At 35.0% G+C, this 20,717-nt stretch overlaps 1 protein-coding gene across 1 annotated transcript; it reads right to left on the reverse strand.

The window, feature by feature from the left end:
* Nucleotides 1-2,668: 2,668 nt before the first annotated feature.
* On the reverse strand, nt 2,669-15,422 carry LOC145683169 (uncharacterized). The gene is made up of 4 exons (XM_081754532.1): nt 15,411-15,422; nt 13,122-13,295; nt 7,337-7,483; nt 2,669-2,772 (listed from the first exon to the last, which is right to left on the reverse strand). Exons 1-4 carry the CDS (start codon nt 15,420-15,422, stop codon nt 2,731-2,733), a joined length of 375 nt encoding a protein of 124 aa, XP_081610658.1. The 3' UTR covers nt 2,669-2,730.
* Nucleotides 15,423-20,717: the final 5,295 nt, after the last annotated feature.

The following is a 20,717-nucleotide window of genomic DNA, read 5'->3' on the forward strand; positions in this document are numbered from 1 at the left end:
GCAAAGAAACAAATGAACATTACAATTTTTAACGCGAGTGAAAATGCTAATTTTGACCATTCGGAAACTTATTAACAAATGTAAACAACAAACAATCAATAGACCTATCACATATTAGTTCAGATGTTATGTGGTTACTAGTTCTTGTACCATAACAAAATATCTTAGACCATTTCACGTAGCTATGACCTTGATGATGATCTATAAGAATGTTTTATTTCCAGAACTATGAAAATAGTTCCAGAGAAATTCATTAGCATTCTTTATGGAACAATTGTAGTTTGCATGCACAAGCAACCGTACTTTCTGTTTAGTCCCACGTTTAGTTCTTCATTTTTTTTTAAAAAAAAATTTAGTAGACAAACTTTGACGACACTGAATTCATTTGTTACCACACCCTAAAGCAGTACATTAAAGTGCTAATTTTTGCTGCAGTGTTAACATATAACAAACGCTCTGTGTAACAGCTAGCCCCGCTCAAACTTTGCAAAGCAAAATCCTTCAAATAAACGTGACTTAACACAGAACAAATCTCATATAAATGTTATACGTACAGTGTTGTTGAAAGAAATACTGTCCACCCGTATTGCTTTAGAAGGCCTTATACTGGAAACCGTACACAGAAATTCTAATACGTTGGTTCTAAATAAATGTCTTAATTTGCCAAAAAAGGAAAACAAAAAAAAAAAAGAAAATCCTTTCTCGATTTGCTTCTAATTGTGGGTAAGACTATAGGGATTTTCAAAAAGAAGTGGGTGACCATTTTGTTTGAACAAGACTGTACGATAACGTAAAGTAGGGTAACCACATTTAAAATATGAAATAACTGGACACTCGGCAAACTAGCATTATTTAACAATCCATCTAGATGAGTTACTCTTACGTCGTTATTCATGTTATTGAAGACGAAGTAACCTTTGCCATATGATGATCGACTATCGAAACAGAGTTTACTACGGAATCATCTGTTCGAAAAGTATAGAACTATTTTAAAGAGCCGAGCCACATTTAACAATTCCCCAAAAAACGATCACGAGCCGGCAAGTTTTACAGCTGTATTTCAAACTGTTTCTAATTGGATTTTCGTATTAAATAAATAGTTTTTGAAAGGGGCACATGTCAAGGCAAGGGGCTCTCGATGCGTTGAAAACCTCCTGGAATAGACGAAGACTCGATTATGGAGTTTAAGATCCCGTTAAAATATTACCTACAAGCCGAAACAGAACGCTTTTATTTTTAAGTGCGAGTTTGTGTTCCGTTCGGATTTTCCTCTGAATACTGGCCAATTTTCTACAAAAAGAAAATCCAATTAAAAGCAGTACGTTTGGTTACCCTACGACAAAATCGAATATTAGAAGAAAGTTATTTCCTACAGCAAGTGAATGGTGTAAAACCTTAACAAATTTTCCAATTGCCGTTTACTTGAATATAAACACCTCTTTAAAAATTCGTGCCAATTTCGGGAATTCGTTTATTATGATGCTGATACAAAAAAATTCACACAAACTTCCAAACCAATGGCGCTTTACGGGCTGCTAAACCAGAAGCTCGTTGGAATTACATTTTCAGATAGAGTTCTTAGCAACTATAACCGTTCTTTAAATAATAATAATAATAATAATAATAATAATAATAATAATAATAATAATAATAATAATAATAATAATAATAATAATAATAATAACAGAAACCTTGCATGAACTTAGGCAGTTTTATTATCTGAATAGCAATCAATAATACAATTTCATATTGTCAAAATGTTGTAACATCATTGTTATTATGGCCTATATAAAGAAAATATAAGCTAAAATCTAGGAACAATAGAACAACCTTAAGGACAGAACAATAATTAAAGAAGATCTAGTAGTATACACTTGATATACTATTTGTCCAAAAGTAACGTATAATATGCGTTTGCAAATGTCCTTCAAGTATTTTAACCTTACATTTTGACAAATAAAAGGTGTTTGTATTCAAGCAAATACGAAACAAATACAATAACAAAAGATGCTAAGTTTTATTACATAGAATTATCATGAAATTGTACTTAATATTACACCTAATTTACAGTGTTACACAATAGAAATAAAGTAATGCATATATAATATTTGTTTCCACTAACTGCTAGAGAAAGAGTACAGTAAGATGTTTCCCCTTTTCTTTTCTCAACAGTTTCCTTCCTCATCAACAGAGATACCTTACACCTTACAACATAGAAAAACATTGGGACATTTGTACCACATTTGGTTTGCTTTTTTTATTTTAATATTATAAACAGAAAAATAATGCATTACTAGTGACATTGAGAAAAATAATGCATTACTAGTGACATTGACACACAAGTGTAGTCATAAATTAATTTTAAATTTCAAGTAATTTACATAATAGTTTCTAAAATAAATTACAGAATGTATCAGGAATGTGTAAATTGCAGAGCTGATGGTATATTGAAACCGTTACTTCAATATTTTAAATAGTTCTAGAGAACAATTATGAACTAGGACAGACCATAACATAGTGTTCTTCAAAATATTTAGCCGTAGTACGTCACTAGATGTATTGAGCACAAATATAAACAGACTCCAACTATTGTATTCGCCATCAAAGACATATACACTTTTTTGTTAATATATGTGCGTCAATTATTATGAAACTCACAGCAAATTTTCTTACGAGTTCTTTACTGTTTTCAACAATGTATTTTAGATTTCCATCTAACCACACTGCTTTTCATTCTACTTCTTCTGCTTTCGTGCTGTTGAGCGAAAGGTGCTGAAATAATAAAATAACAATAATTTTTGTTGGAACTACGGTACCAGAAAGTTTAATTTCAAATATAGATATTTCTCTATTGATATTTTCACACAAAATACATAATTTTTTGTAATACTGGTGCAACAGTATAAAATATCATTTGAACTGAATTATGAAGCTCAGATTACCAGTTATTCCTGGCCAGAGATAGCATGGGTCAATGAAAACTTGACCCATGACCCACTGACCCACCACCCACCAAAACCCATCGTCATGAACCCTAATCCATGAACGCTCTCTACTCTATTGACTAAAGAGTAAAACAAGGTTGTGAAAATTATCACTAATCGGAGTTTGAATTTCTACGATCAATCGCCTAAGCACCGCCCTGTTACAATATCGATGAACCTGACATGTGCGACATAAAATGGCAAAGTGTCATGGGCCATATTACGATGAATTTCAATTTAATAATAATATATAATTATTTCCTTATTAAATTACAGATATTGTTCAGTGGAAAATAGGATGAAATTTGAAAGTCTCAAATCAAGGTAAGGTAGGCCAATGTAAAGGGAAAAAATAAAGAAAATAAACTGTAAAATTGGACAATCTCTCTAAAGCCAAATAATAACTCTTATTTCTATTATTACAATTACAAATATCAATATCCAAAAGTCTATGAAGTTCTTTTTTCACTTAAATATACTCATCTCAGGTAAGTAAATAGAAAGAAATGAAAAACGAAGAAAATTGAGGCCTTGAAAGTAAAACGTAGACAAATTCACCAGTGTTCAGAAGATGCTGTCTACAATGTATTAAACAAAGTGGGTCGGTAGCTCATGGTGGTTAGAATGGGTCACGGTGAGTGGTGGATTGCAGTGGGTCACGTCGTACTAATCCACAACCCACTGACCTACTCACAAATCCTGACCCACGACCCACTTCATCTCTGTTCCTGGCATATATTAAGTCCTTAAAATTAAGGACTTAAGTTTCTAGAAGTACTACTACATCCGGAGTTTCGTCTATTTTCTTCAGTGTAACATTTCTTGCAGAACAAACAATATGAAAAAAAAACAAAACACGAAAAACAATGCCACTAGAGAATTTCTATTTCAAGTTTACCCCTTCTGGTGCTGTTGTCGATGTGTGTTTTTTCGAACTCCCTCGAAATAGGAGGGGCAAATTCCTTAGGCCGAGATCTTTCAATTGTTGGATGCAAAAGCATTTCACGAACTTCGCTGTTCTCTGTTTTGTTAACCATTCTAAGCAGCCTACGATCTTCACTCAAGATCGAACGGCTGAATGACAAATTGGTAACACAGCTGAGGCCATTCACTTCTTTTCCCTAAGCAAAGGAAAGGTTTCCTCCATCAGAGGTTGGCGGGGGTAGGGTCGAAGTATGTTTCGCGTATTTTCCGAGGGCACACTTGAAACAGACAGACTCTAGGGATTTCAACTAACTAGACTCATTAGCGATGAGCTGTAGAATGAGTTTCAGTTTTTTCATTCCCCTTCAAAGTCCAAATACAATTTCCATTTTGTAGCAGAAATCGAGAAGTTACGGCCTTACACTAAAATAGCTAATTTGTTATTGGGACACAGAACATATTGAACTGCCAAACTTATAGTTTACTTGCTGTCTCGTGATAAGTAAACACAAATATTTAAGAACTTCCTGATTAAATAATTCATTTTCCTTGTTTGCAAACATTATTATTATTATTATTATTATTATTATTATTATTATTATTATTATTATTATTATTATTATTATTATTATTATTATTATTATTATTATTATTATTATTATTATTTGGTTTAGGAAATCTGACCATAAGATAATAATATTAACATTCCCAAGAATATGTTCTTCAAATGTTCAGATGTGGGATTATCCTACTTTATTGCTAATACTTATAAAACTCATTTCAGAAATAATTCTTAATGTAAGTTACTTAGAAAAACTTACAAAAACCTTTTACAATCATATACTTTTAGAAACTTTCAAAGCAATCAGTTTGTCTTTATCACATTTCTATAAAGCGTCAGAAATATTTATTTACGCCTGGATCTTGGTTCGTTGTTGGAAGTACGATCATATGAATAATACGCCATTTTCAACGAAATGATTCATTTTTAGTTCTAGAAGCAATCCAAAGTTTGGTGGGATCATATCAGGACTATACGGTGAATGAGAAAGCATTTCTCGTCAATGCTCTTACAAGGCATCTTATTTTGCAGAGTATAATCATGCTGTCAGATGGACAAGTCGTAGAGAATATGAAACTTCTGAAATGACCTATTCTTATTGCTTTGTAGGGAGAGCTTTTCGAACTAAAACGCAAAAATAACTCTAAATTGTAGTCTAAAACATAACTTGGAGTGTAGACAGAGCAATTAAGTCATTACTCAGACTGTTTGAAACAACTCGAACATTACGAAAACTCAAAATTTTAATTTGTTGAAATCTTTGAAATTTACTCCCAACAGTTGTGAAGCTGATACGTACATAGTTTTGCTTGAAATAATTGTTTAAACCAGTGATGGACAAATGACGACCTGTAGGAATATCATAAAACATGATACTAAGTTTTGAGTTTTAACTGTGAAATCATTTTATTTAATATTTTCGTTGCCACCTCCAAACGAAAAAAATGCAACTTTCGAAATGTTGATTTCAAATGTTCGATACTCAGTAGTTTTACTAAGCAGACAAGACGAGATGAGAAATGATGTCTCGTACTTGTTTTGTAGAATTCTCGTCTCGCCGCGACTCTGGGAGAATTTTTTTCTAGTCACATCTAGACTTTTGCAAAGAAGTTTCACGTCCCACCCAGCGCCGTAACTTAGATTTTTTCTGAAGGGGAGAGGGCAAGCATTAATACGCTTATTTGGGCCCCCGTAGAAAAGTTGTTTTTCTAATTCTTGCGCCCCCCTGTTTCCATCACTCTCTTACTCTTTATGCTTTCCTCGAAAACTGTAGGCCCTCCCGCACGGCACGGTCGGCGGAGCCCTTAGTTATGAGCCTGGACCAGTTTCATACATGACAAATTAATTAGGGAAACAATATTGACAAATCTCAAACCCATACGAATAAATATTATTTCTAGGGCCCCTAATAGTAGACTTTTTTTTTTTACTGAAATGGGTCCACGACTCATTTTTGTTTTATTTACATTTTGTGTGCTGTTTTGTTTGTGTAATGTAGTGAACCTGTTTGATGCTTCATTTATAATTTCATGTTCGTATCGTATATGAAGTAAGTAAATTTTGTCTTAAAATGGGCCCTCCTCGAATGGCGGGGAACTTCCCTGGGGGGGGGGGGGGCAGTTGCTCCTTAACCCCCACAAGTTACGGCCCTGGTCCCGCCTCGTTTTAAAAATGCATGTACTGTACAAAATTTATGCCTGATTTTCTTCTTTGATCTAGAAGTTATCAGAATCATTGCGCGTCATGAGACGTCCATGAATGGTGTGATCTAATAAAACATTTAAATCATAATTATTATTGAAGCATATTGTGTAATAACTTTCGTATCTTTAGACGTTAGTACATGCTGTCTATTGTGTTTGTACAATAACTTCTTCATTGTATAATATTTTATCATGATTCATGTAACACTGAAACACTGCTTGAGATCAAAGGCTTGGGTAAACTAGTGTTGTCCAGAAGACTCAAAAAATTTCTCGTCATCTCGATTTCCTTCTTGAGACTGAGGCTAGGATTTCCACGTTTCTCATCTCGTCTGGAAAAGTGTTCCTAGGTTTCCTTAAGAAAATTTCCCTCGACTGACACTAAAATTTCCCCTTTCCTTATAAAATTTTCCCTACTTTGTTGAGTGTTCAAATTCCTATGGCAGAAGTTGAGATAAGATTAACTTAACAATATTCAATGGAGTGTCAACCACATTTGTATTATTTATTTGAGTTTTGCTTCTATTTTTTCACTTTTTTAAACAAAAATACACACAAGTACACCCAGAAAACAATGGGTGCTAATTATGCTACTTTAAACACACACACACACACACACACGCGCGCGCACGCAAACACAAAAACTATTGCTAATATATTAATTTATTTTTGAAGAACAAAGAAAAATTTTAATTGGTCTATCATTCAGCGCGAGAATTTTCCTGGATTTTCACGTATTGTGGAAAAAATCCCGTTTTCTGTTTTTGCTAAATGTACCTACGAAATTTCCCTAAATTATGGAAATTCCTCTCAAACTACGAACATTGGTCTGGAATTTAAAAAATATATTTCTCTTTTTTTCCAGACGAGTCTCGTCTCGTGTGAAACACTACTACATAGACTAATTAGCGTAGATGCTTGAAACAAGAAGCAAAATACACGTAATATAACAAAGATTCATCAAATGTATGACTTAGCGTACATTTAACTAAGCGATGCTTAGGAAGAGAGAAAATAACCTCTTAAGTTTGGTTATTATTCTGTTTTGGCCCCGTAGTGCATTTTACATTGTCCATCATTGGTCTAAACCATTGGATTGACTATAGAGTGGTTACGAAGAACAAGTGTGCCATTATTACTTGACTAAATAGTTCATAACTTACCATCATAATTATCATTGTGGTGAGGATAATCTTTGTTTTAAGGTCAACTTGTGAGAAGAAGGACAGCAGAAGTTTGTCTCCAGTCACAAACATTTGAAAGATGAAGCTCATGGTTGCTATGGGCATATCATTTTCAGCACTGTATACCTGAAATGATAATAATTGAGATTTTTGAGTTGGTAATGATACTCACGAAATTGTTAAAACAAATTGTGTGCAAAATGTTGATACCAATTCACAGACTTACGAAAATTTTTCTCTTCTGTTATATGAATTTTCTTTCTCTTTTGGCATGTTTCCTCTTTACCACTCTTCAGCCTCACCTTTTGTACAAGCAGTCCCGGCTTCGATTCCTAAGGCAATACTCAGTCGAAAAGACGTAAAAGCTTTTTTCAGGCCAGTCATCATGAGTGAGATTTTTTCTTGGTTTTTTCTCATTTATACCAGGCTAATACCGGGATATTATATAACATAATTGTCCCAGGCCGATTCCTTCCTTTCCCAAATCTCTGCATAATGTAATCTCCGAGAGACGTCATCCCTCATATGTAATGGACTTAGATAGACTATAGATGTCAGTAATCTTCAGAAATATAATACCTAACTTTTGGATATTAGGAATAAGGTTGTTGGGTAGAAAGTGGTCATAAATTTCGAAACTGTCTTATGAGTTGATAATTGAGAACTAGCTCGGGTGAGTAATACTCCCGGAAGTAGGAACGAAATACACAGTTCTGAAGGGTTGGCGTTATCCATTTCTTGCCACGTTGCATTCAAATAGCAGAAATAAAACGCTTGCTGCTGTCGGCCCTCGTGGCCGAGCATGCTAGCGCTATGTAATACTAATGAATATCGCTTTTGGCGTGGGTTCAAACCCGACCCAACGAAAGTTTTTTTTACTTTTTACATTTTTATAACACTTTTTAATTAAAATAAGATGAAAATAATACTCAAAAATGATTTACTTACTTTAGAGCAGATAAGTAGTTGTAATAGTAGTAATATTAGTAGTGGTAGTAGTAGTAGTAGTAATAATAGCAGTAGTATTAGTAGTGGTAGTAATAGTAGTAATATTAGTAGTAGTAGTACTAGTAGTAATAGTAGTAATATTAGCAGTGGTAGTAGTAGTTGTAGTAGTAGTAGTAGTAGTAGTAGGAACGGGTTAAAAGCCCCGCAGGGTTCGTTTTGTTCCACCTTGACCCCCATGATACGAATTTTGTGACCAACAAAAACAGCTGGCTAGAGTAGCGCGCGAAATAAACTTCCGGGAGCATTACTCTCTCGAACGGGTCGTGATAATTGAGATAGCCTGTGCAAATAATAGTTAAAAATGTAATTATCAATTTATTGATTGTGTTAATCAAGATTATCTTGAATAGTAAGAAGTCAATTACCAAGATTTAGCTTAAGATAGGAAGTTCGGTACAAACATATAGAGGAATGCATGAGAAAGATAAAACCAGTACAGATTGAGAATAATGCGTTCATGTAAGATATGTTGCTACTGATTAAAAAGAGTCTGCGTTCGCACACTTGTGTAACCTTACTAATGTAAACTATAGTCTCTGGTAAACTGTGTTTAAATGTTTTTCTACGAAATACCGAATTACTTTATTGTAGCTAACACAAACCTTCTTTCTTTGGTGCTTTTATTTCTTTTCCACTTTATTATTTTAACTGCATTATTGATCTCCAAAAATTTAACAGCCTAACTATATTGTAGTATCCTATACGTGGTCTATATTTGTTAAATAAGGTCATGTAATCCCTTACTATAACTTCCACAAGAAGCGGACGACAGACATAATCGTCATCGTCAGGTCAGGTGACAGAAGCAGAACACAAGCGCAACCGCAGTTCAGAAGAAGGTATAGAAGTTTATGTAAGGTCTCCATCTACATCAGTTTCGGCTAGTTAAATCCCCCTCTTTTAGTTTCCCTGGAGTTTTGAGAGATTTAACCTCACGCAAGCTTCTTATCTTATCTGGAGGTTTGAGATCTCCTGCCCACCTAGCTTGCTTGGAACTCTGTGGGAACTCAACCACTCTCTTAGCTTGCATAGAGTTCTGAGAGATCCTAACTGCAACCACCTAACTTTTCTGGAGCTATGTTTTTTTCCTGCCCGCTTAGCTTACCTGGAGCTCTGCGGATCAATAAATTCTCTTTACTTGCCCAGAGCGCTGAGAATTCTTAAAGCTCTTAAATCTAGCTTGTCTGGAGCTCAGTGGAATCCTTTTCTTGGTTGCCTGGGCCTTGGGACACATTATTTACTCAAACTGCTTAGAGAAATTTGTATTGGTCTTTGGGCCACAATTATAGTGACTTTATGTTATCTATATTATAAAAGAGAACGCACAAATCCTTTGTTCCCTCATCACGCTAATACGGCTGAACCAATTTCTTTCATTTTTGGGGGGTTATTAGGATTTGGACCCTAGATGGTTTTTATCATATCACTTTAATTTTTAATTACCAGTGTCTTGAGATAATTGACCATTCAAGTGTCCATAACGTACAAATCCTTTGTTAGTTCATCATAGGTAAAAATAAACGTATTTATATGCAACCCGCATGACCGTGTCACTCGGCGGGTTAACATAAATGACAGGCGATATAATGTTAACATTTACTGCAATCTTCTATGGTTTTTATCATATCACTTGAAAGCGAAAAAGTAAAAATTATCTAAGTAACAAAGTTTATTGCGTTCCGGGGTGACCGCAGCGAAGCGGGGTGAACGCTGCTAGTATTATATATAACAGGAATTTTATAATACAAAAAGTTGTGAAAGAAAACCGGATTCCGTGTGTTATATTGCTCTACCGTATCAAGGTAATCTAAATATACATATTACGATGCGTGTCTGGAAAGTAAAATCACAATGTCTAGTATATTTGGCAGTCATTCAAAGAGTATATTTGGCAAAATGTCTACCACAACATATTAACTGAAATAAAATTTTAGTTTAACGTCTCATGGTTATGTTTTTGAGGTAAAGAAGGCGAATATTAATGAATTATTGTGAAATTAATTTTTTGTGTTCTCCTACCTGGAATCGAACCAGAGACCATATCCACCATAAGCACTCTAGCTACTAGACCAGTAGGGAGGTCTAACTTATTGAAGGTTGCATGAGTTATTAATGATGCTTCAACTTTTCTGCTGTTATTATCCGAACACTTGTTAAGCCGGTGTACTAGCTTTTGTGAAATTCTATGGCTACTACTAGAATCACATTTATGTTACATGTTATCGGTATATAATGTTTTCATAAAAGGGAACAAGTGCTTTGTGAATCCCCACTGGGTGCTTACCTTGCGCTTGGAGGTAACGTATGGCAGAGTGTACTTTACATTTATCGGGATTCTGAAACAGCTCAACAATTGTAAACATATGTCACTTGCATTTGTACTTGACTTCATGTAACAATGAAAAAACAGCCGCGAGGGGAAGTAGAAGGCTGACCGTGAAAGCAAGTGTAGCCAACTTACGCGCGAAAATATTTCATGAGTTGTAACTTTACTGTATAGATACGCCTCGTATATCAGTATGGCATTGAAATAAAAGTTTAGATAAACACATCTTCTCTCGTCACTGAATCAGCAATCTTACGAGTAGATTGTTTTGACACAGCTTTCCATACTTACCTGTGCTAAGCCAGACTTTTAATTTCCTTGTACCTTTCTTTCCTATGTCTTTAATTATTGCCCATATCTTTCAACCCGAGATGTTCATCTGGTTATTTTACTTCTCTCATTCCCTCTGCAGCCAATAGCGTGATTTTTCTATGTCCCATAATTTATAACAATCATCCTATCTCTTCTTTTCAAAATACACGTCGAACTTTGTATAGATATTTCCTTTTTCTTCTACCACCTTCGGCACTATATTATTTGATACATTATCTACCCATTTAATTATCAATTTGCAACACATCTCGAAGGTTAAATGTTAAGTTCAGGTTAAAACCTGTTAAACGTTGAGATTAAACATTAGTCTGTTAAAAGGTAAGTTGAGGTTAAAACCTGTTAAACGATGAGATTAAACATTAGTCTGTTAAACGTCAAGTTGAGGTTAAAACCTCTTAACGTTGAGATAAAATATTAATCTGTTAAACATTCAAATTAAACATTAACCTGTTAAACGTTAACAAGGAAAGTAGTTGAAGTGGTACGCGGGGATCTGCATGTGTTATATATCGTTGGAAAGGTCACACCGATTACACCTCACATGTGAAGTATCTCGCTTGAATGGGGTCTGTGGGGTGTGTGCCGACCATTTGAAGATAAGAACAAGGCACAGAAACTCCAGAAAATGTGAACAAAACAGGAAGCTATGATGTAATTGTTTTGAGACGTGGTGAATATATAAATGTGAAATGTGTCTGAATTCGAATCTGACATCAAATGTTTACAAATCAAAATGACGGGTCCAAGATGACGGGAAAAATGCAAAACACTGCTATGAAACTGAAATATTGCAATTGCAGTGAAAACGTGTGCGTTTTGGTGTGAAAATGTGCGTTATGTTTCGACAACTATCTTTCTGAATCCCATTATGCCATTCACATTTGTAGCCCCTAGATATGCACTGCTGTGCGTAACGTGCGTGTAAGAGGATGAAGGAAAGAGTGTAGAATGATTAATGGTAATGATAGAAGTCAAAGAAGCAGGCGTAACACATCTTTTACGACAAAACACATAAGAACGTGGAATGTAGGATTTTCTTCTGCTTGCAGTTATGCCAAAAGGACTCGTCGAAAGAAAAATTAATACCTTTGACACCTTGAGCTTTCGACGACATACGACACATGACGATCCTCAAGTATCTCTTCGGGGATGAGAAGGAAGTTTGTAGTAAAATAATTATTGTCTATAATTGCAATCTGGTCGTATAACAAAACTTTCATGTGCGCTACAAACACTTCCCTTCATTCCGTGCCTCAGTTTTGACATGATTGTGTAGCAAAACACGCTCCCTGTTTATTGTAAAACATCACTTGTCCCTACCTGGCCCGTTATGCACTATACGTATTTTTTACTACATGCATAATAATCACATATGTCCGTTCTGTACATATTTTTTGCTCTTTTTGTCTGTCATATTGGATCTGTCACATTGCATTTTGCACGTTTAGCATTGGATTCCTACTCCGCGACCATGGAAACTTCTACCTACCTGCTTTCACGTCCGTAGCAGTATTTTGCATTTTTTTCGCCATCTTGGATCTGCCATTTTGAATTTTACGCTTTTGGTATCCGATTCATACATAGCGACGTCGAATGTATCTATATACCCTATTTATAGCTTGTTTTTTTTTTTTTGTAATTTGTGTCCGCCATGTTGGATCCGCATTTTGATTTGTAAACATTTGATGTCAAATTTGTATTTAGATACCTTTTACATCTATATACACACACCACATATCAAAACAATTACATCATAGCTTTCTATTTTGTCCATGTTTTCTGGAGATCGGAGAGTGCCTTGTTCGGATCCTCAAATGGTCGCCACGACCCCTACAGGTTCCATTCCAGCGAGATATTTCACATGTGAGATGTACTCGGTGTGACCTTTCGAACGACATATAACACATGCAGATCCCCGCGTACAACTTCACCCACTTCCCTTGTAAGTGAATGTAATGTTAACTTTTAACAAAGATTTGATCAAATCAATGAAGGATGAATTCCCCACCTCCAACTCCGCAATCAGAAAACTCGTTACCAGTTTAGCCCTTAAAACATTTAGTTCTAAGTTTCGCGCACTGTAATTAGAGGACTCACCTTATAGATTCTGTCCTGAATTAGTGAGCAGATGCATAAAGGTTGCGTTGTGTGAGCTTCGAATGTAAGGTCGCCATCAGGATTCTTCGCAGTAAACTTGGATGATTTGCAACAATGAGATTCTCGCTCGAATAATGCGAGTACCGATCCTGGAGGGCATTGTACTTCCATTCTCTAAAAGAAAAAGAAAAAATTGCATTGATATATAAACTTAATTCAGTTACGTAGAAAGAAGTGTTGCATGTACCGTAATGATGTGGCCTTTTGCTACGGCAGTCTGTACTATGATAATTATAAAAGAGTTCAAGTGATTCATAAACACGTTATCTATAATAGAGAAATCACGTTTCCTGGAGCCACAAACTGGATACCCCGTAAATTATTCTGTGAAGTATCAATGAAGAATAATATTAAAGCTGTTGACTCCTTCTTATTTCTTTACGCCACGTCGTACGCATTTATTCACAGGAGCAGTAGAAATACAGTTTTCTTTTAAATATATTCAGCAGCATAAACTGAAGTTCCACACTGGGCTACTCGCCTCAAAAAACGAATACGAAAGCCCAATCGTATTTTCCAGGATCTCATAGAAAAAATGAATCGACATTTTTAAGTTTTCCGTACCACGGTTGTGCCGTGTTGGTTAAAGGAGGCGAAACGATGGAATGAAGAAAGTGAGAGGAAACGGGAGAACCTCGAGAAAACCCTTGCACACAGTATTTGTCTACCACAAAGGCCAATTGGCGCGAACTGAGAACCATGGACCCCATTCACCAGAGACGGACGCTCTACCATTGAGCCACCGTGGTCCCAGAATCTCATAGAAAACACGGCAAAAGTCCATATATGGACCATATGACACTCAAGGTGTTAAGTTCAGGATGGGAGAAAAGAATATCGTTGATTCTACAGTAGCCTTAGAAGTGCGTTGCCTTATATAAAAATAAAATCTGCCGAAATTTGATACATTGCCGAATATTAATACTATAATTTATTAAAATGCGATTTGTTTTGGTTATATTTTATTTTTATTTAAGGGGAAAACAAGTTGGGGTGTTCTGACACGATTTGAAATAAGTCCGTATATTATTATTTTCTTCTGAGAGTTTTTCTGGGTAACGAGAGCAGGGGATATTGTCAAAGGAGATTTAAATAGGTGTTTTATTTTTAATTTTTTATTGAACGCCTATTATTTCACGAACGAAAGAAATAGATATGGTAATTATTATTGAGCTTCTTCTGATTATAGGCGGTTGTAACCGAAAAGCTATCTACGAGGGAAAGCCAGAAATTTCTTACTCTCACCTTGATAGAGCTGTGCTAGTAATGTAAAAATTTTCCACAATGATAGGTTTGTATGTCAGTAATATACCAATACGAATATTCTTGGCCCATTACGAATAAGCCCATTACGAATATTCTTGGGCCGCGGTGGCTCAGTGGTAGAGCGTTCACTTTTGGTGCTTGGGGTCCCGAGTTCGATCCCAGCCCCCGCCAAGTGAAAATTGTGGTGGACAAACACCGTATGCGTGGGTTTTCTCGGGGTTCTCCCGTCTCCTCCCACTTTCTTCATTCCATCATTTCATTCATTACTCATCATCACCGTCTCCTTTAGCGTAACCGGCATAATCGTGGAACGTAAAACTCAAAGATTTCATTTTTTTTCATTTTTTACGAATATTCTTGTTTTCAGCAACGATAAATTAAAACTATATTAATTGTATGTATTCTTCCTATTTCTGATGTGCTAACTAATTCAATGTGTACATTTAAGAATTTTTTGTTGAAGTTTAGCTCCTGTTTTCAGCACCGAGACTATGTGAAACATAGGCCTGCAACTTAAGGGTAGAATCTGAACCGCCGTAATGCGTTCATTGCTTTTAACGCTCTCTACTACCGGAAATCAAACCTATGACCACGTGCACTAAGGACCCTTACGCTAACCGCTAGACCAGTGGGAGGTATGAAGATATTTAAGATATCATAGAGAACAATTGAGAGGTTTATTTTTTAAAAAGAATACATATCACGGACAAAAGACTGGTTCAGCAGAAGAAAATTAATCACTACAGCATTCAATTACCAGAAACATAAGACCTAGTAATAACACTAACAGAGACTTTTATGAATTTAGAATAATAGAACAATAACACTAAAGTTTTCTTTTGAATTTCAAAATTCTATCACAATGAAATAAAATAAATTTTGAGATTGCTTATGTAAACATTGGTGGAAGGAGAAAATGAGGGGGAAAAACTACAGAAGCGATGTTGTCCACCACAAACTCACATTGCCTGACATTGATCCAAGGACTCGCCACAGGATCCTATAAAAATACGGCAAAGGTCCATATATGAACCATATCACAGTCAACTACGTGTCAGGTACTAAGCTAAGCCACCATGTGTTTCAAATTCTATAGAGATTCAAACATTACAAAGTGTATTTCAACCGTAGATTTCACTTCCCTTACTACTGTTGAAGATAAATTTGGGGTACCATGTAACAGGGTAGTCCACAAAAAAAAAAAAAAAAAAAAAGGTTGGAGTTCCACAAGGCTTATTTTATTCCTTCTTATGTATACAAATAACTAACGAAATTTCAGTACAATTAAGTCATATTTACAGGTTACTCCATTTTGCCCTTTTTGTTAGGTGTTGCCAAACTTTTCAGAACAAAATGTCAGTATTTGTATTCTTAAGTTACAAAAACGCATTCTTCAGCGGAGCAAAAACATTTTTACGATGGATTCATTATACTTTTGGACAAGACTTATACCTTTTTCAACTACATCATCACAACACTCATTTGTTTTAATAATTCTCAAATTTCTAGGAAAAAATATTATCTCGACATCTAGTGATCATAATGAAATTTACGAACTTATATTTACCCGGTTATTAGCACAGCTACTATGTTAAATTACATTGTAGTCTTGACTCCTATAATGTATTATACAGAAATGTAATGGGGCGTATAACCATTACCCACCTAATATTTTTATAGTTCTGCATATATTTACCTTAAATTTACGAATGAACGAGTATATACGGAGGTAGGCATACGCTATATTTTCAAAACGATCCAGCGTATACCCTCAAAAATTCTAGCATTAGATCACTGGTAATAGGCTTACCACAAGAACAAAAAGTTTTAAAATGGAGTGACCTGTAAATATTGAACAATAGGGCTGAAATTTTGGAGGTAAGTAGCCTATGACTCAAGGGAAAATATAAGCCTTGTGGAGGATTATTTTGAACAACTTGAGTTTTTTGCATTTGGCGTCGGACCACCGTAACATACATACATTCTGTATAAATGTGGGACAGTGTGTGGGGTCTTGTATCCATTATTTATTCAATTCTTTAGCTACTGTTCGTAAGTGAAAATTTTAAAAGTCTCCTTTTTCTTAGCGTTTCTCATTACTGTCAGCTTGCTCCTCTATTTTCGTAACTCTTGTCCTCTTATATAAGCAATCCCGCACACGTGATTGTATTTTTTGATTCTCTTCCCCTAGAGTTGGGGCAACGTAGGATACCCACATAGCACATGACGTCCCTAGGACGTCCCATTTTAATCCCAATTATCCCGTATAGTTCCCGGCGCTATAGGGATAATGAGTAGGGACGTCCTAAAGGATTCTTACGTATGATGTCCACGGGACGCCCCGATGGGACAGGAGATCCCAGGGAAATCCCACGCCGGACATACCTAGGACCACATTATCCCACGATTTACCAGTGGACATCCCTTCCAGGATATTAGGGGGCATCTGGATATCTCGTGGAGGTACTGTGAATGTCCCGGGAGCAAATTAGGATGATGCCAGGATATCCTGTTGTCCATTGCGGATCAGTCTCGGACGTCTCCTGGACGTCCGTGTGCTATATGGGTAAAATAAACTCTCTTTTTTTCGTTTATTTTTGTGTGCCAGATCTTACGTTTATCCCGTAAATTTTACATTTTTGTGGCAGGTATTATGATATACATATTTATTTTTTCCGAAAAAATTCCGTTTTCTTATTAATAAAAGAAATTATAGCCCAGGACACCTTTCAAATGATTTTACAAGTTGAAAAACCTTTTAATCTGAGAAAATGATTTCTCACATGTTATCTATAACAAAGTATATCTCAGTATTCAGAGATAAACACACAAGAAGTTGCGTTTTTATCTCTTGTGTAGCTGACACCCAACACTATGATTACGAATAATTTGGTTTCTAGCATCTTACCTTTCATTTGTCAACATAATCTCAATCATATTGTACTTTAAATCTATAGTGATATACTGATGTTAGGAACAGAAGTTGCTGTGAACCAATAAAAGGCTGCACTTCAGGTGATTGTGATTTTTGTGCAAAAGTATACATGTGTTTGTTGTTTGTTATGTAAATTCTGAATATCACATATCTTCTTTTACTCGCCCTTTTAATAAATCGTAAAATCTTATTTTTTCCCTCTAAAAAATTGATGTTCCCTTCACCTGAAAGCAATACCTGTAAGTTGATAGCAATCAAGTATCAATTTTCAGGCATTTTGCTGTATTTGCCGAGAACATTAATGCCTACAGCATGCACAACCAATTTTACGTCTGCGTATAACTGGTTGCATATTTTAAGTTGGAAATTTCACATTTCTTTTAGTGTGAATAATTTACATGAAGTTTTATCCTAAAATTTGTTTATTAAATGAAGTTTTAGATACAGCCAAAATGATATTTTGTACTGAAACGTTAAGAACAAAGGTAAGGAAGACAGTCGGGGATGTCGAAAGCCTGGTTGGGACTGAGAAAAATTCCCAGTGAGAATGGCTAGTCTCGGAATTTGGACACAAATGTTAACATAAAATATCCACGAAGTGTTGCACGCCGATTTCAACGAAATTTTGCAGGTAGATACTAGATATAAAACAAAGTGATCCGTACTTTTTCGTTTCTACGGAAAATGGTTTTAAGGGGTCAATGTCCGTTCCGAAGTATGTTCAAGAACCCTTGAAATCTCCAAAAGAACACAAACAATTTGCAGAAAAACACGTAAGCACATACTAGATATACAAGTTAGACATACGCATTTGTTATTTGCTGCGGAAAAAGGTTACAGGGGAAGCTACAACCCCAACCAAATGACTTCAAATAGTTTAGAAATGCCACAGTCGACAAAAGATCACAAACAATTCGGATGAAAGTGTGTATACACATGTTAGACGCGAAATGAAGAAATATATATAACAAGTACAATCCGCCACTGTATAACACACACTGACAGTTTCATGAGCACAATATCGTACGCAACAAGCGTGTCACAATAATGATATTCCACAAAAAAATATTGTAAACAAAGTGACCTCTTTTACCAACCAGAACGAATGACAGCAACCTGTCCACAAATGTCACATGTTGGGATGTGATTCGTGATCCACGTACGGAATGTGTACCCACGCACATAGGTTTAAATTAATGGGTTAGTTAAACAACAGTGCTAGTTAGTTTAAAGAAAAGAAATTTTACCTGTTGAATTATGTCAGTCTCGGTGGTAACTTTGAGGATTTCCTTTCCTTGAGGTCCCACTTCATGAATTGTGAGGCTGAGACTTTTGAACCATTCAGGATGACCTTTTGCCAAAAGAATGTCCTCTCCACGTTCGTTCAGAATTCTATAATGGTTCTCTGTCAAAATAATAGATAAATAAATTCAAGAGTAATATTAACATATCATTAATGTTATGTTTTGTATATAAATACTGGTTATAATCAGTGCCGATTTCTTCATGGAGCAGACGGAACAGCCCGTTTCCTCCATTTTGTGCCTCTCTAAATAAGTTTTAAATTATTATTATTATAAATTTTGCGTTTCATAGAAGAAAAAATCCCATCCTCTGCCTTACTGCACGCAAGTTCCATGTGTCTACTCTGCTGCCGTCTGTGATGAGAAGGATGTTTTCTTCCGAATGAAACCGAGCAGACACGAACATAGCGACGAAGCAGAGGAAGCTGTGCGTTTGGCCTGTTCCTACCACTGTACTGGCTATAGCATAATTTAGTGCATCATACAGTTCAGTTTGTATATGTAATTTTAATTTGCTAAGGAATAAAGTAAGTTGTTCGTCCTTTTATATACCGTTGTATGTCATATTGCATGACTTTTTTTTATATAACTTTGTACTCCTATTTCTGCGAGATCCATCTTAATATTGTCCTCCCATCTGCGCTAAGTCTACTTAATGGACGTTTTTCGATTGGATTTCCAGTTAAAACTTTGAAAGCGTTTCTACTTTCTTCCATTTTGACTACATGATCTGCTCACCTAACCTTCCTAGCCTTGACGACCGTAACAATGTTTAGTAAATAGTATAAATTATGCAGTTCTTCGTTATGAAGTTTCCTCCATTCCCCATTCTCGTTCCTCTTGGTTAAATTTATGAAAATAAAACGACAACGGAACAGATGACTAGTACTTGTTCCAAGTTCACGAATTTGGAGGTTTCGTATTGGACAGAAATGAACCAGAGAGTGTATGATACATCAAGTGAAAATAATCCTTTTGATTCACTGGATTTTATTATATACGAATATTTTAAATGGCAAGTCTACCCCTCACATTAAATAATTTAAGATTAAAATAAAATTTTACAGTAAGAATTCTTCAATAGTCACAATAATAATAATAATAATAATAATAATAATAATAATAATAATAATAATAATAATAATAACAATAATAATAATAATAATAATAATAATAATAATAACAATAATAATAATACATTTTATTAAGGAAACATCTGAAAATGTCAGATGTATTACGATCGTTAGAAATAAATAGTTAAAAATTAAAAATTTTAGTGTCAAATTTAGAACATACCATAATATAAACAAAGATCACTGTACAACAGACGAAAATATTTTAACTATCAATTTTGAGTTCGAAAAATTCAACACTGTATACACAATTATTAATAAGTAATTTCTGCACTTGCTTTTTCAAGGCCAGAAACGGAAGTTCTCTTAAAAATATAGGAATAAACTTATAAAATTTAACTGACATATAGTAAAAGGTTTTTTTGTGTCTTACCATATTCACATCTAAATAATCCTAAACGGTTCCTGTTTCTAGTTTGATATGTAACGTATGATAATACCCTAAATCATTGTAAATATGATTGTTTTCCTTGATATAAAGCAAACTTTGATATATGAAAATTGCAGGAACTGTCATAATTCCTAATTTAACGAAAATTGATCTACAACGCGCACGACCAGGGAGACCAAACATCAATCTTACACATATCTTTTGTAATTTCAAAAGACTTTTCATGGAAGACTGATGACCCCAAAGTAACTTAAATGACTATGAATTTGCGCATAGTAAACAATTTTAAGTACTTTTAAATTTACACACAATCTTAATCTACGTACTAGATAAACTCCTTTACTACCTCTAGATTCTACTTTAAGGATATGGTCGTCTCAGTTCAAATTGGTTATCAATTTAAAATTCCGAAAAAGGAACGGAATATATTTTTAAGTTCTGCATTCGAATTTTTGTTATTGTAGGTAAGCATCAAGTCTTTGATCTTGTCAGAGTTAATACAAAGCA

The sequence above is a fragment of the Thermobia domestica genome, chromosome 4 (genome assembly GCF_964235325.1).
Source record: "Thermobia domestica chromosome 4, izTheDome1.hap1.1, whole genome shotgun sequence".
In the NCBI taxonomy this organism is placed as follows: domain Eukaryota; kingdom Metazoa; phylum Arthropoda; class Insecta; order Zygentoma; family Lepismatidae; genus Thermobia; species Thermobia domestica.

Coding starts and splice junctions, on each gene's coding strand:
- LOC145683169 (XM_081754532.1), bottom strand. Junction 7,484..13,121: donor TTCAGGACAGAATCTATAAG/GTGAGTCCTCTA, acceptor TTATCATTTCAG/GTATACAGTGCTGAAAATGA. Junction 2,773..7,336: donor CCACAATGATAATTATGATG/GTAAGTTATGAA, acceptor TTATTATTTCAG/CACCTTTCGCTCAACAGCAC.